General features: G+C 42.0%; 1 protein-coding gene across 2 annotated transcripts in view; it reads left to right on the forward strand.

Annotated features, from left to right (window-relative positions):
* The window catches only part of LOC139470750 (receptor-transporting protein 4-like), a 76,288-nt gene that overhangs the window by 38,478 nt on the left and 13,418 nt on the right, over positions 1-24,392 (forward strand). Inside the window, exons 1-2 of one of the 2 annotated variants that reach the window (XM_071253030.1) lie at positions 1,106-1,727; positions 16,669-16,813. In XM_071253030.1, the coding sequence (XP_071109131.1) occupies positions 1,627-1,727; positions 16,669-16,813 (246 nt within the window). In that variant the 5' untranslated portion in view covers positions 1,106-1,626. Of the gene's footprint in view, positions 1-1,105; positions 1,728-16,668; positions 16,814-24,392 lie in introns of those variants that run through there. The other variant, XM_071253031.1, reaches the window with a different exon arrangement.

Here is a 24,392-nt window from a genome sequence, read left to right on the forward strand (position 1 = left end):
TCCGCTCCCTGCCCATCGCAACCACCCACCCCTACCAACTTTCTCTCCCCTACCCGCTCCCTACCCTTCTCGCCCCGCCCCTACCCACTTCCTCTCCCCTACCCGCTCCCTACCCTTCTCGCCCCGCCCCTACCAACTATCTCTCTCTCTTTTCCCCCTCTCCCTGCCCTTCTCAACCCATAACACCACCCCACCCCACCACTCTTTGCCCCTCTTGTTCACTCCTCCCCATACCACCCCTACCCACTCTCTGCCACTCATTCACACCTCCACGCCCACCAACTCTATCCCACCCACCTTCTCTCAGCCGCTCTCTCTCACCCCCACCTCACCAACACTCGCCCCTCACCCCATGCATGCTCCCGCATCCCCACTCCCACCATACCCCTCCCTCTCACCCCCCACCTTACCACTCTCGCTCCCTCACCCCACGCATTGTCCCTCAACCCCACGCCCACTTTACCCCTCCCTCTCACCCCCACCTTACCACTCTCGCTCCCTCACCCCACGCATTATCCCTCAACCCCACGCCCACCGTACCCCTCCCTCTCACCCCCACCTTACAACTCTAGCTCCCTCACCCCACGCATTATCCCTCAACCCCACGCCCACCATACCCCTCCCTCTCACCCCACGCCAACCTTAACCTCTCCCTCTCACCCCACGCCCACCATACCCCTCCCTCTCACCCCCACGCCCACTATACTCCTCCCTCTCACCCCCACCTTACCACTCTCGCTCTCTCACCCCACAGATTACCACACTCGCTCCCTCACCCCACGTATTGTCCCTCAACCCCACGCCCACCATACCCCTCCTCCCTCTCTAACACATTTATTTATTTAATTCTGCCGGTACAGCTGTGCATTACGTTCTCTAACTGGGAGTCTATGTACTCTATCATTGTTAGCCCCTACTCGCTTTAATGAACGTATTCTAACCAACCCACCAACTGTTTCACCATATACTTGATGACAAAGCAAGTATGCAAAATGAGATCCAAGCTTTAATAACATGCAACAGTTTGCGAGTGGACAGTGACAATATGTAAACCATTCGCCACATAGAGCTAGCGAGCAGTGAAGCACCGCCTGCACACAACGCTCGACATTCACTGTTTGGACAAGCTCCATTCTTATAGTGTCTCGGTCATAAATTAAAGCGATCGGCCTCAAGAGAGGTTGAAACTCAAGCTAGACGAAATTAGATACGGCTTGGAAATCAGGTGGTCTGTGAATATAAGCAGAGGGAGCATCTTCGTATCAGGGACACTCGAGCTAACGCTGGGAGGGCACAGGTGTGTTCAGGTGTGCAACGACAGCAATCGAACGCCGCATACCCCTACGTCTCGGATACACACCTCAGTGTTAAGGATTTGCTGTTTGTGGTGTATTAATCTTTTCACCTGACAGTCGCTGACTGAGGTGTCACACCTTTGCGACTTACCTGTCCTACAGACTTGCTACCTGTGTTTTTCACCTGCTTCATCTGCAACAGGAACTGTGTACGCGTTGACTTAATGTAGCGGCAAGCTATCAGCTCCATACTGCAGAATACTGCGGTAACCAGATCATCCCTTCACTCACCTGGACAATATTTGTCTCACCTGTGACTCTACCTGTGGACATGATCATAACGCAGGCCCCCCAGCTGTCCCCGGTGTCCCCCCTTCCCACAGATTTGTCAAAATGCAGCGACACGGATCTTGGTCTATATCTCTCACAAAGGTAATGTTTTTTTCAGATTTGTTATATTTTAGCCATGTAGTGTGTGAACATCGTCAGCGTTAAAAGTTGACCTAACTTCATCGTATGTTCGTTAATCACTGTGACATAGGTTATGTAAGGGCGTGTTACCTCTTACCTGCCATTGGCTAGCCAGGTGAGCTAACATGCTTATATGACTATATTATATTATTTTATCTTGTACCCACCGAGTGTACAATCTACAATCTTACCTCACCACGCATCCGGGTTAGGGTGGTGATTTATGCGTGAAATAATCAAGCAGGAAATCTTCACACTGAGTCTCGTTGGTCATGGTCACATGGCGTCTTGACAGTATCGCCCCTGTGGGGAAAGTCCCCAGCAACATATGATGGTCATAAGAGGTTGGTCAGGTAGCCGGGCTCGGTGACGTGACGGTGACGTGTCGTCGTACCCGACGGCGTGGAACGTTGCTCACATTATTGATCAATGGATTGTCTCATCCCGAATCCCAATTGCGCAGATCGATGCTCATGATGTCAGTCTCTGGATTGTCTGGTCCAGCATGGATTATTTACAGGCCGCCGTCATGTTGCTGAAATATTGCGGCGTTGAATAGCAAACATTATAGTTCGTTTGTTTCTTTGTGTGTTGTTTAACGCAATACTCAGTAATAGTCCAGCTATTTTACTGCGGTCCTTAAATAATCGAGTGACATGCATCAATCAAGTCAACGAGCCTGACCACCCGTTCCCGTCTGTGAATAATCGAGTCATGGACAAGACAATCCAGTGATTGACATCATGAGGATCGATCTACGATACTATGACATGCATCAACCACGTCAGTGAGCCTGGGCACCTGATCCCGTTTGTCACCTCTTACGACAAGCATAGTCACCTTTTACGGCAAGCATGGGTTCCTGAAGACCTATTCTGACCCAGATCTTCACGAGTTTAAAGTACGTCCTATCAGCTAATTGATATGAGCATTTCATCATCAAGAAACCTGTGCAATAGTATGGATTTGTAAAGCACCGTTCACGGTTATATAAAGTTTATTTAATTCAGTTTAATGTTAATAAAACATGACCTAAATTTTGAGGCTATTCCTAACGTTACACTCTATAAACTAGAGCAATGGAAAGTATACAGAAGACGTATCTGTTACAGTGTTATAAAGGCTGTCGTGGTAGTTGAAAAGAACATGATTCAGTTCATCGTAAGAAAACTTCAGCAACAGTTATGAAAACACGTTTCGTCATGGCTTTAAAAAGCTGGGACATTTAACCAGCGTTCGTTCCTTGTGAACATGTCCTGGATTCTGCGTTCACTATGGGGGCTTCACGGTGCACCCCCCGGCCGTTTGTACCCTGTTGGGCTGTCAGCAGGGGTGAACAATTGGTGATGTGGACCAACCCGTGGAATAAAAGTAGTTATAAGTGACAAAAGAAACGCTTCGATATTCACGTACGACTGACGTCACATGTAGACTGTTACACTCTAATAATTCCGTATTCCGTTTGTGGTGCACATTAACAAAACACCTGATCGGAACTTCAACACACTTTGTGATAGTTGTCTGCTTCAACGTACGTGTGCTTCAATCTGTATAGGGACACGTGTGTGCTTCAATCTGTAAAGGGACACGTGTGTGCTTCAATCTATATAGGGACATGTGTGTGCCTCAATCTATAAAGGGGCGCGTGAGTGATTCAATCAATATAGGGACACTTGTGTCATTCAATCTAAATAAGGACACGTGTGTGCTTCAATCTATATAGGGACATGTGTGTGCTTCAATCTATATAGGGGCACGTGAGTGATTCAATCAATATAGGGACACGTGTGTGCTTCAATCTATATAGGGACACGTGTGTGCTTCAATCTATATAGGGACACGTGTGTGCTTCAATCTATATAGGGACACGTGTGTGCTTCAGTCTATGTAGGGACACGTGTGTGCTTCAGTCTGTATGGGGACACTTGTGTGCTTCAATCTATATAGGGACACGTGTGTGCTTTAATGTATATGGGGATCTCTCTAATAATTTCTTCGTTATTAGAATTAGAAAGACGACACATCTGATAACAATACTACAACTTTTTATGATAAATGTCCTTCTCACAGGTTTTACTTCATAACGGTGTGTCAGTTGTTGAAATTCCACCTTTATGAACTTCCATTAATCCAAAGCCCGCCAACGAAAATCTCATTGTCTCCATATTAGTATAATGGTATTATTTCTACCCTTTATGTATGCGCATGTCTAATAACCATCTGTTCCCGTTCCCCGACAGGCATTGGTTGTCATTTCCATCTGCTGTCGAGCATTACAACAAACGACAATAAATTGTAAAATGAAGGAAATGAACATTAAACCGTATTATTTGTCTCTCCTGTCGAATGTGACCGCCCACAGGCCGTGGTCACGTGATCAGAATGTTCCGTTCCGTTTGAAGTAGATCAAAAGGGCATCAATTAATTTATGCAAATTAATGCAACATGCGATACCTACTGACGTACTATCAGTGCATCTGTGACCATCTCTTGATTAACATTGTTGGGAAATGATAAACAATTAACCCTTGCTGGCTTGTGTTCGGAATTGCATTTCTCTCTGTGCAGTTTAATCATCCATCTATTAATGTGCGGCGGTTAATTCTATCGTTCCACGTGTCTAGTTCTCTGTCTATCCTTCTATATATTCATTCATGCATCAATTCATCCGGACTACCTTACTGTCATTTATCTACTTGTTCGGGAATCAGCTGATTCACATCTCTGTCTGTTCATCACCATTCGTCCGTCCATCTGCCAACCTACATACCTGACCGCCTCCGTGGTCTAGTGGTAGAGTGTCCGCCCGGAGAGCGGAAAGTCCGGGGTTCGATCCCTGGCCGCGTCATACCACATAACGTTAAAATATGGTACTTGTTGTTACCCTGTCTGGCGCTCGGCATTAAGGGGCTAAAACAAGGACTGGTCGGCTTGGTGTCAGTGTACTGTGTCTGAGTGGGGTATTCATGTTAAACATAGTATCTCAGTGAGCCAGATCTATAAATCGGCATCAGTCCGGGCGAGTACAAGAAGCTACACACACACACGTGCATGCACGTTGCTATATAAGTGCAATAATCTTGGACGCGACGTTAAACCCAATTTCGCCTTACCTCACCTACTTACTTACCTATACGTAGATATGTATACTGTATATTTTATTGACAGCTGAATTAACTTGAGTGCTTGTATATGTGGACGTGAATCCAACCGATTGAATCAAGCCTCGCTACAACTCAGGTGTATAACATCTCAACTTGGCACCAATAAATCAGTGTGCACTTACCATGTTGCACAGCCAACCACTTGCGACTCACTGAAATGTCAACATTGCACGCACCGTATCTGCAGTTAATGTCGCGTAATGATACGACACGTGACAGCATTCCGTTGCTTCGAATAGACTCCAAAGTTTCGAGACATATCCAACTAACAACCAAACACTCAGACGTCTCCACAATACCAATATCACCGTGTATCTTAATCTCCCAATCAATAAATTGCCAAAACCACTGCGAGGCACAAGCCCAAAAAACAGTGTCGCGGCTGCCACACGAATAACCAAACGCGGAAGTTAACGAGTAAAGCCGTTTTTTGCCGACTCATGTTTCGACGTTTAAGCCAGAGCCCAAGCCCTATCCGAGTCTCCTTGAATGGCGATATTTGTCATGCAGGCCCCACACCAGCCAGGAAACCTGTTTCCATGACATATTTACACATTAGATAAACTATTGTATTTTTATGTACGTTTCCATATAACAACTCGATGTGTAGAATAGTTATGAACCACTGCACACTCACAGCTTGATGCCCCGAAAACTTATGCATATAAAACGTCAACGCCGGAGAATACTCGGTCCGGATTATTTTTAAATCTCTCCGTTCGCACAGCTTAGTTTGGGATGAGTAGCGTCGGGGAATTTTGATAGAGACAAAATACATTAATTTTATTTTATTTAATACATTCAGCATTTCCAGCGAACTATTTATTTGTCTTCGTAACCGTGGGGGAAAATGGGACAAATCGCATTGGTGTTCTACGAAGTATGTCATGTGTTCTATGCAATTAGCCAAGGGGTACTCTGAAGCTTGTAAAGTGTTCTAAGCTTATGCAATGGGTTCTATGAAGTATGTAATGTGTTCTACGCTTTATGCAAATGGTTCTACGCTTTATGCAAGGGGTTCTACGAAGTATGCAAGGTGTTATACGTAGTATGCAAGGGGTTCTGCGAAGTATGCAAGGGGTTATACGTAGCATGCAAGGGGTTATACGTAGCATGCAAGGGGTTATACGCAGTATGCAAGGGGTTATACGTAGCATGCAAGGGGTTATACGTAGCATGCAAGGGGTTATACGCAGTATGCAAGGGGTTATACGTAGCATGCAAGGGGTTATACGTAGCATGCAAGGGGTTATACGCAGTATGCAAGGGGTTATACGTAGCATGCAAGGGGTCATACGTAGCATGCACGGGGTTATACGCAGTATGCAAGGGGTTATACGTAGCATGCAAGGGGTTATACGCAGTATGCAAGGGATTATACGTAGTCTGCAAGGGGTTATACGTAGTATGCAAGGGGTTATACGCAGTATACAAGTGGTTATACGAAGTATGCAAGAGGTTATACGCAGTATGCAAGGGGTTATACGCAGCATGCAAGGGGTTATACGCAGTATGCAAGGGGTTATACGTAGTATGCAAGGGGTTCTACAATGTTGGCACTCACTTCTTAAATCAGGTGAAGTTAAGCAACGTCTATCACTGAGAGTAGTTGGACAGGTGACCGTGCTCGGCAACTTGACACCTGAGAGTTTCCAGGACCGGTCCTGCCTCACGCGGAAGCACATGTACCACACGTGGTGTCTCCTTTGGCATGGACTTTGTTCGAAGTGTGCCTTTATTCACCCAGCAGTGAATGGGTACCCGGTAGGAAGGGATGCTTATATGACTGTTAACCTTGAAGCGCCCAACAGGCAGCTTTTCTTGTATAGTCCCCAGGAAGCTGATCCATTGTGCTTTGAGTCAATGGGTGGACCATATAGCGCATAACAATTATCCATTGGCACAGCTGCAAGTATTATTCAATTACACCACAAAAACTAGTAAAACGGAAATATTAGTTTCTCTCCATTGTAGCACTACTTGAATAACAAACAATTAATCATATTAATATCCACCCACTGAATATGTTTCTTTTGCAAAATACGTGAATCCCACGACGATATTGGACTAACAGGGGCGATCGGGTAGCCTAGTGGTTAAAGCGTTCGCTCGTCACGCCGAAGACCCGGGTTCGATTCCCGACATGGGTACAATGTGTGAAGCCCATTTCTGGTGTCCCCCGCCGTGATATTGCTGGAATATTGCTAAAAGCGGCGTAAAACCATACTCACTCACTCACTCATTGGACTAACAAACTAGATCCATAAATTTACCGCACTAAAAACTTGAGAATCACAAGGCCCACCATACAAAAAAACAATCACAGTTGATCAAACTCATAACCTATGTTTATTAATGTAGACAAAAAAAAAGATGTATATAGAGAATCTCACCCGAGTGTCTTTTGATATCAAATATATTAACACGAGTTGATAAAAGTGGAGAGGGTGAGATTTAATTTATCATCCAACATCATTCTTTCAACTTTTTCAATTTGTAGACAGTAATTAGCAGTGTCTTCAGTGTAAAAAGTACTGCACACAGCTTCAGTAGCAGAGCCATAAGTGATGTCATTTGATTGTGACGTCATGGTAACCAGTGACGTCACAATGGTTTGCAAAGCATTGTGATGTAATTTCATTGCAGCGATATCTACAGTGTAGATATCGCATGATCTCTTCCAAGCGATATCTCCTGTGGGAGCCAGTTTTGGATGATAAATCATAATACAATACAGTGAGTGTGTGAGTGGGTTTGATTTAACGCCGCTTTTAACACTTATCGCTACAATGTCGCTGTGGTATTATTACAGTGTCGCTAAGGAATCGCTACAGTATCACTACATTATCACTACAGTGTTGCTGTGGTATCACTACAGTGTCGCTAAGGGATCGCTACAGTATCACTACATTATCACTACAATGTTGCTGTGGTATCACTACAGTGTCGCTAAGGAATCGCTACAGTATCACTACATCATCACTACAATGTCGCTGTGGTATTATTACAGTGTCGCTAAGGAATCGCAATAGTATCACTACATTATCGCTACAATGTCGCTGTGGTATCACTACAGTGTCGCTAAGGAATCGCTACAGTTTCACTACATTATCACTACAATGTCGCTGTGGTATTATTACAGTGTCGCTAAGGAATCGCAATAGTATCACTACATTATCGCTACAATGTTGCTGTGGTATCACTACAGTCTCGCTAAGGAATCGCTACAGTATCACTACATTATCGCTACGGTATCGCTACCGTGTCGCTGTGGTATCGCTACAATGTCGGTACGGTATCGCTGCAGTGTCGCTACGGTATTGCTACAGTGTAGCTGCAGTGTCGCTGCGGTATCGCTACAGTGTCGCTACGGTATCGCCACAGCGTCGTAACGGTATCGCTACAGCATAACAACATTGTCGCTACGGTAGCGCTGCGGTGTCACAACAGTGTTGCTACAATGTCGCTACAGTGTCACAACAGTGTCGCAACGGTATCCTACAGTGTCACTACATTGTCACTACAATGTCGCAGTGGTATCACTGCAGTGTCGCTAACGAATCGCTATAGTATCACTACATCATCACTGCAGTATCGCTACATTACCATCATAAAACAGTACAATACTACAGTTCGGGTCGACTCTACAGTCATATCAGTTGCCCAAGGTTGGCCGTGTGTCGCTGCATCTTAGACAGAGAATGGTATCAATGGCTTACAAACTAGAAGCGGCACCCGAGGTTTAGGAAGTCCGTGAGCCGGAACGCCAGGAAACCTACACTACAGTCAATCACATGGCGCTGATGGAGACGTTACGCCAAGGGGGAACAGAATAAACGTCCTTGACGTCCATTGTTAACCCCTCAACGGTCAATTTCTTATTCATGTAATTTTGAAAAATCTACCGTTAATTTTAATCACATGATGACATTTTCTCACAATATGTGGTACAGATCAGGCTATTTCTAAAGTATTACACAGCCATCTTGTGTAATGACGGAATAACTGACAAAACACGTAAAGACTCTCAGCATATAAAGGGTTATCTTTTTCATTCAGATGACATGCTTGAATTATAAGCGGAACTTGATATGGTCCTCCGGGATTTAACCCTGACCGAAATACACCAACTGTTTCCACTGACCTGTGTTCTGGGGGTAAAGTTTCCGTGTTTCCGTGATGGAAAGGGTTTTTATACCCAGTCTTCTTCAGTTGGGATCATTGTCTGAGGGTAGTGATATATTCCCATGGTAAAAATGTAATATATCAACGCGCCTGTTGGAGTTAGTGAGTGAGTAAGGTTCAACGGTCATTGTCCCGACTTTCAGTTACATCATGGCGTTTTAGGAGGAAAACATCAATTTTGGCGTTTAACACTTGGTGTGTCAGGCCAAACCCCATTTCCAGTAACATTTTTCACAACGTGTTTAAAAAAATTGCCCCCACCCCCTCCCTCTCCTTCCTTCCCCCATTGCACCATTTACCGTAAACGTTGTTAAATCGAACTACATTAACTCAAATGTCGTTTAATATAACGGCATTTGTTAATCCCGATGGAATTAGTCTTCGTAATATAGTATCATATATCGCTTGTCTTGAATACATCTCATTAAATTCGTCCGTATCGAGAACTCAGGTCTGATGTTCATGAGATGAGATTGGTCTTGAATTGCAAAGACTCATGACTTGGAGTTAAGGGAGGGTCATTTATGTTTTAATCAAGAGTGAAAGCATATTACATCACAACTGAGCGCAAATGACACGTGTTTAATATGTTAACTATTTGATAGTGATTCATAAACACATGCATATGATATAGTCGGAATCGTACAACGGTCTGCCTTCAACAGAGATTTCTTATGATGCTTGAAAGGGCCTAAGCCCTTGTATGTATGTAAACATGGGATATCATGTTTTCTTTGGCGTTATTAATGGGTACAGTAGTTGGATAGGGTAGAAAAGCTGGTATTCAGGGTGAGAAATACATCACTCTGCTCCTGTTGCAGCGATAAGAGACCTCTGTTTTGTTCCGATTTTACCGCACGCCTGTTCGTCTTTTGATATCATTTTATCGGTGTTCCTTTTTTCCGTTCTGGGTACACGTTTTGTTGTGGTGGATGTACCAGGTATTTCAGTTGCGGGAGCCCCATTCACGGTATTCGACCCGTGACGTCGACATTGCAAAATACATTCCGGATGCAAGCAATGTATCGGGTGACCTCAGAACGTGATCGTAGGTCCAAGTATACGAAAGGACCTTTTTATCACTGGTTTGTCTTAAATTTTGTGAATTTATATATTTTGAGCATAAACGGATCTAACTTACACACACAATGACCTAGGGTTATGTACCGTGAAACTTCAGACATCAGAAAGTCAGGCTGCAGGTGTACTGATTCTGTGAACAGCCATACAGCAGGTGAACAGATTGCGTGAACACACAGACAGCGGGTGTATAAATAGTTTGAACAGTCAGACAGCAGGTGTATAAATTGTGTGAACAGACTGTCAGACAGCAGGTGTATAAATAGTTTGAACAGTCAGCCAGCAGGTTTACAAATTGTGTGAACAGTCAGACAGCAGGTGTATAGATTGTGTGAACAGACTGTCAGACAGCAGGTGTATAAATTTTGTGAACAGACAGCAGGTGTATAAATTGTGTGAACAGACTGTCAGACAGCAGGTGTATAGATTGTGTGAACAGACAGACAGCAGATGTATAAATCGTGTTAACAGACTCTCAGACAGCAGGTGTATAGATTGTGTGAACAGACAGTCAGACAGCGTGTGTATAGATTGTGTGAACAGACAGTCAGACAGCGTGTGTATAGATTGTGTGAACAGACAGTCAGATAGTGTGTGTATAGATTGTGTGAACAGACAGTCAGACAGCGTGTGTATAGATTGTGTGAACAGACAGTCAGACAGTGTGTGTATAGATTGTGTGAACAGACAGTCAGACAGGTCAATGTCTCATTACATTCAATACGTGTCAATGGTGGTTGAGTTACATGATACCAATAACTTACATCCTGTTCTGTTTAACATTGCACGACGACCGAACATCGTCAAGCTGAGTAATATACAGAGTTTGTACAAAAAAAACTATAACTGTAAACATGTCGGGGTTGAGTGAGTGAATGAGTATCTTCGTACCCGCTTTCAGCAATATCACAGCAATAGGGGGTAGCCTAAAGCGTTCGCTTGTCACGCCGAAGACCCGGGCTCGATTCCCTTCATGGGTACAATGTGTGAACCCCATTTTTGGTGGCCCCCGCCGTGATATTGCTGGAATATTGCTAAAAGCGGCGTAATACCACACTCACTCACTCTTTTCTATTCAATCGTACGTGTCGTCCTTTTTTTCTTGCTTATTGGAACTATGTGAAAACTGGGCGAATGCAACACGAAGTTTATATAAAGTGATTTCTGTAGGGTTGCGTTCAATATAGATGTGCACTTAAATAAATAAATAAATAAATAAATAAATAAATAAATAAATAAATAAATAAATAAATAAATAAATAAATAAATAAATAAATAAATAAATAAATAAATAAATCATGAACGCGACAAAACAAATTACATAATCGTAAGAAATGTCTGCTAAAAGGACAGTCCATTGTACGATTCCGACGTCATAAAAGATTGTTCAGTCATGACTAGATGATGGCTTGTTGTCCGAATAAGGACGCATAGGATGTGTGGATGATACAGAGGCTCTCTCAGTTAAGTATGTTCTGTTAATCTGGTTTTGGTTCAGCAATCACTGGCGCCATTGTCAGTACACGACACAGCTGCAAGTGGGATTCAATAACACCCCAAAAAAGTAAAACAGAACTATTATTTTCTCTCCATTGTAGCAGTACACGAATAACAAACAGTTATTGCATATTTCATCTATTAATATTTACCCATTGAATAGGTGTTTGTTCAGCAAAGCCAGAGTGCAGCGCTGTTACAAAGGATTCAAAGGGTATAAAAGTGCCATTTGCTTGTAACCTTCAACGATGCTGTCCTACGAAGCACATAACTTTTCATATATTCAGTGGGTCAGACAATCAGTCAGACAGTAGGTTTATAGTTTGTTTGAACAGACAGTCAGACAGTCGATGTCGGTGTTTCGCCTGTTTGGGCAGACAGTCAGACAGTCGATGTCGGTGTTTAGCCTGTTTGGGCAGACAGTTAGACAGTCGACGTCGGTGTTTATAAGCCCGTTTAGACAGACGATGAGACAATCGATGTTTAGCCTGTTTCGCCAGTCAGTCAGTCAGACTGTCGATGTTGGTGTTTAGCCTGTTTGGCCAGACGGTCAGACTGTGGATGTCGGTGTTTAGCCTGTTTGACCAGACAGTCGATGTTGGTGTTTAGCCTGTTTGGCCAAACGGTCAGACAGTCGATGTCGGTGTTGAGCCTGTTTGGGCAGACATTCAGACAGTCGACGTCGGTGTTTAGCCCGTTTAGACAGACGATCAAACAGTCGATATTTAGCCTGTTTCGCCAGTCAGTTAGACAGACAGTCGATGTTGGTGTTTAGCCTGTTTGGCCAGACGGTCACACTGTGGATGTCGGTGTTGAGCCTGTTCGGCCAGACAGAGGACCTCCTGGAGGTGATGGGTAGTGGAGTTGGTATTAGTTACCGGTATCTCTCCATGTATCGGTTTCTATAAGGAGTCAGGGCCGAGCCTGCTGTGGGGGCTTCGTGTTAATGTATATATCAATGGACATAAATCTCCTGGGCAACCAGTGGAGCGGCGTGCTGGCTTTCACGTGCATTGACCCGTGACCTGAACGCGGCGAGAAGGAGGGACTTGTCGTAACGCTCTGCTTGAAACTGTCAACACGTGTTTGTTGGCCGCTGCGACGTCCGTATGGCAGGCACTGAAACATGGCCACGTTTTACACTCATGAAGGTAAACACTGGTCACTGGAAGCATTGAAGCATGATAACAGGATTAGATACAACAGGCGGGTTGGTGAACGCGTTTGAGTCCCACTTTTCCCTGAGTGAGTGTGTGATTAAGGCTTTACGCCGCTTTTATCAATATTCCAGCAATATAACGGCATGGGCATCAGAAATGGGCATCACACAATGTACCCATGTGGGAATCGAACCTGGACCTTCGGCGTGACGAGCGAACGCTTTAACCACTAGGCTACCCGACCGCCCCCCGAGATCTCAGACGTGTGCCGCCTTGTTGAAACCCATGTCGGCATATCGATTCTCTTCACGATTCTTAACTTTCCAATCAACTTATGTCAGCCAGTGGTCCGACTTGTGGAGTTCACTTTCTGTTTTGTGGGCTCACTGTCTATATACTTGGTTTGTCAGCACCAGATCTGTCTTTTTACCAAAGTTGTGAATCTCTCCGAACTACCCCTTTTTGCTCTTGTAATAACTGAAAAACGACACGAATGGCGTCAAAGTGAGTGAGTTGGGTTTAATGCCGCTTTGAACAGTATTCCCGTCATATCACGGCGAGTCAGCTTATTGTGGGGGGAAAGCCCGACATGATGCAGCTCATAGACGTTTACCACTTCGGTGAAACCCACTAGCACGGGTAAAGTGCTGACAAACTTAAAAACAAAATCGGAGCGAACCGGGATTCGAACCCACAATCAAAAATTGCGGTGTTAAAACCAAACTCACACACTCGGTCTTGGGTCAGCATCTGATACAGAATTTCTTTAAAACTGGGGGGCACAGGTGGCCCAGTCGTCTAAGGCGCCGCGATTCGCTGTGCAGAGTTGCGTCCCTTGGGCACGCCAGAAACCTATGATTGTGGGTTCGAATCCCGGTTCATCCCGATTATGTTTCTGGGTTTGTCAGCACCATACCCATGCTCGTGGGTTTCACCGAAGTGGTAAACGTCTTAGACCTGCATCACTTCAGGCTTTCCTCCCACATTAAGCTGACACACCGTGATATAACTGGAATACTGTTAAAAGCGGGGTTAGACCAAACTCACTCACTCAATACACCTGATAATGTTTCAAAGCTTATCCAGCTGACTGTATTTGAATACTGTTAAAACCGGCGGTAAATAAAAATGTTATGTATTCATGGTTCTTCGTTTCATGTCTGTTTCTGTCCTGACATTATCACCATATTCATTTTTCTAGAGTGTACATATTTTCAGTCAATAAAGGTATTTATCCCGGTGATGCAGTTTCAGTGATATAACTTGGACCCATCACCCGTTGTGGACACCGACCATCCGACCATTAAGCTGACACGCCGCGATATGACTGGAATACTGTTAAAAGCGGCGTTAAACCCAACTCACTCACTCACTTTAAAACTGAAGGGGGAAATTATAACATGTCATGTGCCCGTGATGAGATAGAATTTCTGCAAGTTTTCCATCCGACAAATACAACTTGTCAGGGAATTTACTGTTTAAATCAGTATCATAAATAGCAGCGTAAAGCGCCATGCTTGAAGCTGAAAATGAACAATTGTAGGTATGAAATTGAGCTGAGTCACCATTATATCCCAGAATGCTCCGCCGCATCAATAGAATAATAAATCATAGCCAAGAAGGATTCGCTTGATAATGATAACCTCATGGTGGAGCCAGCATAGTTTAGAAGCTAAGCAATTTGTTTTGGTGATTTTTTAAATAATAAAATACACTCAACTCATGTGCATATACTGAACAAAAAAAGAAATGGGACATGAATATTTTTGTGGATATTTTGTAATGAAGACTGAACGCAATTTTATAAGAAGAATCCCCCAAAGTAGTCATGTCCTCTTTTTGTCTGTTTCAGTATATTTCCAGGTATATGCACTCAAAAAATATTCAAACTGTTACCGTAGAGGAAACTTTGTTACGCGTTGATGGCAGAACTTCTGCTGATCATTATACTCCAGAGCAAAATAACCTTGGGCCCCGTTTCACAAAGCGATCGTAGCGTTAATCTTATGAAAGTATGGGAGTTACGATCACCTTATTACGAAGTTAGCTTGTGAAACGGGGCCATTGCTTATAACTTCTTACTTGTTCAGACATGGCGTGACCTCATTCCAACTACTTAACACGTATATCTGTTACCGTCTTATCTATAAGTGTGCATATCGATTATCGATATTTTACTATCACGCTTAAAGTTGATCGATCCGACAGAATATTCAGACATTTTGTTGCAAGGTTTGACAAGTCCTCAAATATGATTAGTCGTGACGAGAGATGTACATTTGTACATATTGGTATTTAGGTTTGTGAGTTGACAGGACAATGCAACATCAACGCCCAACCCCCCACTCTATATACACAACCATAAACACATTCTACCAGTTCTGGTAATGTCAGTGTCTGTATGTGATATATCACATCGTAAATTTCTCTGCCGCGACAGTTAAGGGCCTTCTTATGAAGCTAAATGAGACTAGTTGTCAAGTTACCCGTACTCGTTGAGAGAACAGAGGGGTGTTATCAGTTCACTGAAGAACCACAAAACCCTAGTACCTACAACACCAATGTCAAGCAGTTTCTAAAATATCGTACTTTCCTAACAGCTGGTTATAATGACACTGATAACCTGACATGAACGCGGGGAATAAACATTCCATTATGTTAATTTCTCGACAGCTGTTTTCTGCGATGTCTGATAGTGATTAATTGTAGATATTCCGATAATGGAATATGCAATATCAGAGGTCATTCTACTGTATAGGAAAACAGTGAGGACAGAGTTAAACAGAATACATATTACTAGATGTGTATACTGTTACACTACGGACATGTTCGGGTGGCGCAGTCGTCTTTCGCGCTACATATCGCCGTGCAGAATTGCGTCCCTTGGACACACCAAGAACCTGTTTGTGCGTTCGCGTCACAATTCGCCGTCAACGTCAATTGATGTTTAATATTCTTACTTTCTTATGTTTAACAATTTGTATGACATTCAAATAATGAATCTGTTATCTGTAGTGTGGAGCTTCGATAGAATGTTCAAATACGCAGTCATCGTTGCATAGCGATAGTCAAATATTTGCATATACAGTAAACCACGGTTATAACGAACTCGAAGGGACCACTACTTTTAGTTCGTAATAACCGTAGTTCGTTACAAGCATATATACGACATTTATACAACAAATGGTCGGGACTGAAAATTAAGTTCGCTATATCAGTCAGTTCGTTATATGCGTGTTCGTTATAACCGTAGTTTACTGTATATTATAAAGTGTTCGGGTTTACAAAGACAATACATGAAAGTTGACAAAGTACGCCATGGTTTCCATGCCATGGAACCCGCCTGGTCACACTGCGTGACCTGGCTACCATCGTGCTCTGCGGTGTGGTTAGTGTCTCATGATATCAACCACTAGCTTATTTGGTCAAAATTCGAATTGAGGCCGCCGTGATATAGCTGCAATATTGCTGACGGCGGCGATCAACCAACAACCCAGTCAATCCATCAATTAATCGATCGATCGAATAAATCTAACTTTCTACACTGAAGAGGCCAGCGACCTAAAGTGCATTGATAATCTTGCAAAATATCACTGCTAGAAAATGATACTTATCATCAGCAGACAAATTCTTTCTCTACGAATGTTTGTATATCGACCAGTTTAAAAAGAGATCAGTAATGTTCACTGTATGTATGCGACTTCTGTATCCAACATCTTTGTGGTAGTGAATTGTGCAATATGTGCAATACATATGCACTATACATGCGATATAGATGTCCTACACATGGACTACATTGGTTGTGCTGTGTTGCAGGATGGAGCTGGTTTGGCACGGGGAGTACGACCGCCTGTTCTCCCAGTACTTCCCCCACCAGTGGTACCTGGTCCCCACCTTCTACCCGCCCAGTGAACGATGGAGGACGTTCAAGGATAGCGCTAAAGTGCGATTTTCCTGTCAAGTGAGTACCGCTCAGCATCAGCTGTTTTTGCATCATTGTTTCCATAGAAACTCTTTAACCCTTATTTAGTTTTCCTGGGAGGGGACTTCACCAATAGCGTATAATATGGATCAAGAATCCTCCAAACCTTTATCCTGCAGTAGTATATAGTGGAATATCGTCTTGGTCAAATAAAAATTCAACCGCTGGTCAAAAGGACCAATGTTTCAAGAAACTGCTTGATATGGTCTTTATGAGGCTTAAATGGTTTTGGTCCACAATGACAACTGAAAATGAAAATGGATGACCACTGCGAACTGATTGGAGGCATGTCATTGTACCACGTGCTCATGCTATTGATCACCGGTTTACCTGGCACATGTGCGACCCCTTTGCGGACTGTCGTAATATATATAGTCGTAATATTGCTGACGTCAGCTTCTGTACACTCCTGCATAACGATGTATTGGATTGTATAATTTTAAGGATAGCTATCTGATGTTATCCCTGTTGATCAGGCCAGGAGCTACCATACATACAGTGTCATTACGATAGTATCTGGCAGCAGAATGATGAAACACACCACAAACCATCGTCATGTTTGAAAGCTGGCAACATATGGTGCCTCTATAATTGGATGGCATCATGCATGAGCGGGTATATCGCCGAATATTCAATCATGTTAAAAACAAGGCTGATTTATGTAAGTGAGTGGGTGAATGAGTGGGTGGCATTTAAGTGAGTGGTTGATTGGGTGGTTGAATATAGTTTTACGCCGCTTTTAGCCATGTTCCAGCAATATCACGGCGAGGGGCACCAGAAATGGGCTTCACACATTGTACCCATGCGGGAATCGAACCCGGGTCTTCAGCGTGACAAACGAACGCTTTAACCACAAGGCTAGGTGAGTGGTTGAGTGAGTGAGCCGGGTTTCAACGGTATTTTGGTTATATCACGACTCTGAGCTCACGGTGGATGAACAGTTAACCACGGAGGGACGCAGCTCTGAACAGCGAATTGTGGCGCTATTCAGCCGCTCGAGATAATCCACGCACAACATCAATCACACGTCACTGGGATGTCTGGTGATGGTTCCATTCAGTCAAGCGTCTCACTACGACACCACTATCATAAAGTACATCATTATTATTATTAATGTGAGAGAGATTTCAAAAGATGCCAGCTTGACAGTGCAACTTTGACCAAATCACCGTAGATCATCCAGATTACTGACCACCCATGGGATGGGTTAACCCTATCTACGCCAGAGACCTAAACCTAATGTTGTTTCCTTATTTACACCTCACTACACATGTTTTCTACTTATTAACACCTCACTACACATGTTTTTTACTTATTTACACCTTACCTAAATGTTGTTTATTTATTTACACCTCACTATACAGGTTGTTTACTTATTTACACCTCACTACAAATGGTTTTTACTTATTTACACCTCACTACACATGTTTTTTTACTTATTTACACCTCACTACAAATAATTTTTACTTATTTACACCTCACTACAAATGGTTTTTACTTATTTACACCTCACTACACATATTTTGTACTTATTTACACCTCACTACAAATGGTTTTTACTTATTTACACCTCACTACAAATAATTTTTACTTATTTACACCTTACGGTACAGGTTTTTACTTATCAACACCTCACTACACATGCTTTTTACTTATTTACACCTCACTATACAGGTTTTTACTTATTTACACCTCACTACAAATGGTTTTTACTTATTTACACCTCACTACACATGTTTTTTACTTATTTACACCTAACTATGAATAATTTTTACTTATTTACACCTCACTACACATGTTTTTTACTTATTTACACCTCACTACACATGTTTTCTACTTATTAACACCTCACTACACATGTTTTTAACTTATTTACACCTTACCTAAATGTTGTTTATTTATTTACACCTCACTATACAGGTTGTTTACTTATTTACACATCACTACACATGCTTTTTACTTATTTACACCTCACTACAAATAATTTTTACTTATTCACACCTCACTACAAATGGTTTTTACTTATTTACACCTCACTACACATAATTTTTACTTATTCACACCTCACTGCAAATAGTTTTTACTTATTTACACCTCACTACACATATTTTGTACTTATTTACACCTCACTACAAATGGTTTTTACTTATTTACACCTCACTACAAATACTTTTTACTTATTTACACCTTACTATACAGGTTTTTACTTATTAACACCTCACTACACATGCTTTTTACTTATTTACACCTCACTACAAATAATTTTTACTTATTTACACCTCACTACAAATGGTTTTTACTTATTTACACCTCACTACACATGTTTTTTACTTATTTACACCTCACTATAAATAATTTTTACTTATTTACACCTCACTACACATGTTTTTTACTTATTTACACCTCACTACACATGTTTTCTACTTATTAACACCTCACTACACATGTTTTTAACTTATTTACACCTTACCTAAATGTTGTTTTTTTATTTACACCTCACTATACAGGTTGTTTACTTATTTACACATCACTACACATGCTTTTTACTCATTTACACCTCACTATACAGGTTTTTACTTATTTACACCTCACTACAAATGGTTTTTACTTATTTACACCTCACTACACATGTTTTTTACTTATTTACACCTCACTACAAATAATTTTTACTTATTCACACCTCACTACAAATGGTTTTTACTTATTTACACCTCACTACACATATTTTGTACTTATTTACACCTCACTACAAATGTTTTTTACTTATTTACACCTCACTACAAATACTTTTTACTTATTTACACCTTACTATACAGGTTTTTACTTATCAACATCTCACTACACATGCTTTTTACTTATTTACACCACACTACAAATAATTTTTACTTATTTACACCTCACTACAAATGGTTTTTACTTATTTACACCTCACTACACATGTTTTTTACTTATTTACACCTCACTATAAATAATTTTTACTTATTTACACCTCACTACACATGTTTTCTACTTATTAACACCTCACTACACATGTTTTTTACTTATTTACACCTTACCTAAATGTTGTTTATTTATTTACACCTCACTATACAGGTTGTTTACTTATTTACACCTCACTACAAATGGTTTTTACTTATTTACACCTCACTACACATGTTTTTTTACTTATTTACACCTCACTACAAATAATTTTTACTTATTCACACCTCACTACAAATGGTTTTTACTTATTTACACCTCACTACACATATTTGTAGTGTTCAACTAGCAAATAACAATTTTATACAAATCATAACATGTCAAGAGGGGCGGTCGGGTAGCCTAGAGGTTAAAGCGTTCGCCCGTCACGCCGAAGACCCGGGTTCGATTCCCGACATGGGTACAATGTGTGAAGCCCATTTCTGGTGTCCCCAGCCGTGATATTGCTGGAATATTGCTAAAAGCGGCGTAAAACCATACTCACTCACTCACATGTCAAGAACCCGTGAAGGTGACGTCACTCTGCACGATGGCATGAGATGCCATCGACGACAAGACCACCATGGTCCCCTTTGGTGTAGTGGATAGTACAAGTTGTTTTGAGTGAGTTGGGTTTCAGGCTTTCAACAGTATTCCAGTTACATCACGGCGCGTTTGCTTACGTGGGAGGAAAGCCCGAAGCGATCTCAGACGTTTACAACTTTGGTAAACCCCACAAGATAAAGTGCTGACAAACATAAAAACAAGTCGGGGCGAACCGGGATTCGAGCCCACGATCATAGATTTCAGGCGTGCCCAGGGGACGCAACTCTGTACAGCGAATTACGGCGCCATAGACGACGGGTGTTCCCTGTTTAGAAGGAATACACGCGTACATAGAGCTAATCCTATCGTTTAACAAGATAAACTTCCCACTTGTTAAAACAAATTCATCCTGGTATTTTAAACTCTTTAAATATATTGTGTCAAAATGTCCCAGTGACTGAGCCTAAGGGCGAGACGCGGATGTGTATATTGTGTCACTCGCCTGAGATATACTAGTATTCCTCACGCCTCTAGTTTTGTCTACCGACAGTGATATACATAAGAAGAAAAATACGCAAAGGTGATTGTCTGTATAAATACCCAGCTTACCGATACAGGTATTAAACAGGTGATATAAACACTTGACAATATTTGTAGTTAGGAGTAAATAGGTGGGCAACTTCTGTAGAAAGTGGAAAGTAAGCAAAAAACATTTCTAGTGAGGTGTTATAGTGAGTAAATAATTGTAGTAAGGGGTCAATAAGTAAACAACACGTGTAGTGAGGTGTAAATAAGTAAACAACATGTGTAGTGAGGTGTAAATAAGTAAACAACATGTGTAGTGAGGTGTAAATAAGTAAAAAACATGCGTAGTGAGGTGTAAATAAGTAAAACACATGCGTAGTGAGGTGTAAATAAGTAAAAAAACATGTGTAGTGAGGTGTAAATAAGTAAACAACATGTGTAGTGAGGTGTAAATAAGTAAACAACATGTGTAGTGAGGTGTAAATAAGTAAAAAACATGTGTAGTGAGGTGTAAATAAGTAAAACACATGCGTAGTGAGGTGTAAATAAGTAAAAAAACATGTGTAGTGAGGTGTAAATAAGTAAAAAACATGTGTAGTGAGGTGTAAATAAGTAAAAATTATTTATAGTGAGGTGTAAATAAGTAAAAAACATGTGTAGTGAGGTGTAAATAAGTAAAAACCATTTGTAGTGAGGTGTAAATAAGTAAAAATTATTTGTAGTGTGGTTTTACCAAAGTTGTAAACGTCTGAGATCGCTTCGGGCTTTCCTCCCACGTAAGCAAACGCGCCGTGATGTAACTGGAATACTGTTGAAAGCCTGAAACCCAACTCACTCAAAACAACTTGTACTATCCACTACACCAAAGGGGACCATGGTGGTCTTGTCGTCGATGGCATCTCATGCCATCGTGCAGAGTGACGTCACCTTCACGGGTTCTTGACATGTGAGTGAGTGAGTATGGTTTTACGCCGCTTTTAGCAATATTCCAGCAATATCACGGCTGGGGACACCAGAAATGGGCTTCACACATTGTACCCATGTCGGGAATCGAACCCGGGTCTTCGGCGTGACGGGCGAACGCTTTAACCTCTAGGCTACCCGACCGCCCCTCTTGACATGTTATGATTTGTATAAAATTGTTATTTGCTAGTTGAACACTACACGTGCAAACCGTTTTTTTGTAATGCACGTGTACGAATATGGCTCATTTAGCACGTGCGTGTTCTACAAATACACGCCCACATATTGTCTCAGTATTATTTCCGAAACAACATGCATCAGTTAAACTTATATTTCTATTATATTAATCAGGATTTGAAGATGCAAATTGTGGATCGGTTGTCAACAATGGCGTCAAAACTTGGATGAATGTCCATACCTGCCTAAAACATATCAGATGCTTGTTAAACCTTGCTTGTTTTGCCGGGCAAAAGAAAGTATATAGTTTTGCAATATGGCAGTATCTATCGCTGTGGTACGAGGTGGGACCCGTGAAGATCCGGGGTAGAATAGGTCTTCAGCAGCCCATGTTTGCCGTAAAAGGCGACTATGCTTGTCGTAAAAGGCGACTAACGGGATCGGGTGGCCAGCCTCGCTGACTTGGTTGATGCATGTCATCGATCCCAACTGCATGGATCGATGCTCATGATGTAAATCACTAGATTGTCTGGTCCATACTCGATTATTTACAGACCGCCGTCATATTGCTGGAATATTGTTGAGTGCGGCGCTAAACAACAAACAAACAAACAAACAGACAAACAAATAGTACGAGGTGGATATTCACAGTAGTGGAAAAAATAAACCCATTTTTTATGTTGGCTAAAACTTAAACAAACAAGAAATGGGTATTCAGTGGTGATGTATTTAATACGGGTATCTGTATTTCATACGGGTATCATGGTTGTGTTTTTGGCTCTAAAGTTTGCAATGTTTTGGCGTCTGTTTTGATAACGTTTGTAATTTTTTTTGTAAAATTCAATTTTCAAATGTATCTTGGCCCGGCAGGTTTTCTTCAATGTGGTAGTCCTGCGGTTTAAGTGTCAGCTATTTAATAACAGGTACGAGTTCAAATCCATTGTGTACACATTTTATGTCGATTCTTTGCGACCCCTGCAAAGGTATAGATGGGAAATTGTGACATGGCGATGCATATATAATTTTATTCAATTTGTATGTTCAAATTTTTTTTATCAATACAGCCATAATATCGCTAAAGAATAGGATGCATGTAGGTACCGGTGAACCTATGTTGCGTCGTGCGCTGGCTGTACATAGTAACCGAGTTTTACAACCAAAGAAGATTTTCTCTTTCCTTGTAAAAATTTTAAGTCGGAAAATATATTCGTGCTGAGGCCAGAGGTGTGTTGACGAGATACGAGATTATCTGTTCCCGGTGTTTACCCTCGTGAGAAAGGAAGGATTAGCCGAAGGACAAATACCTAACACCAGACTGACAAATAGCCCGACTGTTGAGAGGTCTATTCGTGCAGAGACATGCAGGTGTCGGCCACCTGAACCCTTCAAAACAGCGGCGTCATGCCCAACTCACTCACTCACTCACTCACTTCAAAGTCGTTTTAAAGGATAAGTATTCCTTGATTCATTACCATTTAAAAACCTAAAAAATATTTGCAACATTTTTCTGTCATTCATTTTGTTTTATTTCCCAAAGAGATTTTTCAAAACTTTTTTTTTTAACTTACGTTTTTTCGTCTCATTTGTATATGTTACCTTCATCTGAAAGATTTGATCTCTTTTTAACACTTATGAAAGTATTCTCAAAAACAACTGGTGATATGCATAAAATATGTAGCTTGTCGCTGATTACTTTCTTAACCCCCCGTCGGAATAGAGTAGAATATATTCCCGGTATCCCATGCTTGTCTAAAAGCCGATTCATTTGGATCGTGTAGCTGCAATGTCCGACTCATAGTGGTCCCACGGATTGTTGTTCATGCTATCAACCACTGATTTGGCTTGGTTACCTACAGTTGGTTACCTGTATTTGCAGCGGCGTTAAACAACATGCACTCACTGTCTTATCTAAGTCGTATAACCCATCAGACGCAATAGCACGCCAGCTAGTGTGTTCACTTGGTTCGCATAACATCGAGTTTGGTTCCCGACATAATGTTGAACTGGTTGATGTCCCTGCTATTTGGTTACAATACTGCCAAAAAGGCTGACTCACCGAAACTACTTTCTCTTTTACCACTGTTATTCCCTCATCAAACTGACCGCCTCCGTGGTCTAGTGGGAGAGCGGAAGGTCCGGGGTTCGATCCCCGGCTGCGTCATACCAAAAGACGTTAAAAGATGGTACTTGTTGTTACCCTGTCTGGCGCTCGGCATTAAGGGGCTAAAACAAGGACTGGTCGGCTCGGAGTCAGTATCCTGTGTCTGAGTGGGGTATTCATGTAAAACTGCGGCATGGTATCTCTGTGGGCTAGCACTATAAATCGGCATTCAGTCCGGACTAGTACAAGCAGCCACACACACACGCGTACATACATGCACGTCGTTAT

This window comes from Haliotis cracherodii, unplaced genomic scaffold, assembly GCF_022045235.1.
Source record: "Haliotis cracherodii isolate W230 unplaced genomic scaffold, xgHalCrac1.p SCAF_21, whole genome shotgun sequence".
Lineage (NCBI taxonomy): Eukaryota > Metazoa > Mollusca > Gastropoda > Lepetellida > Haliotidae > Haliotis > Haliotis cracherodii.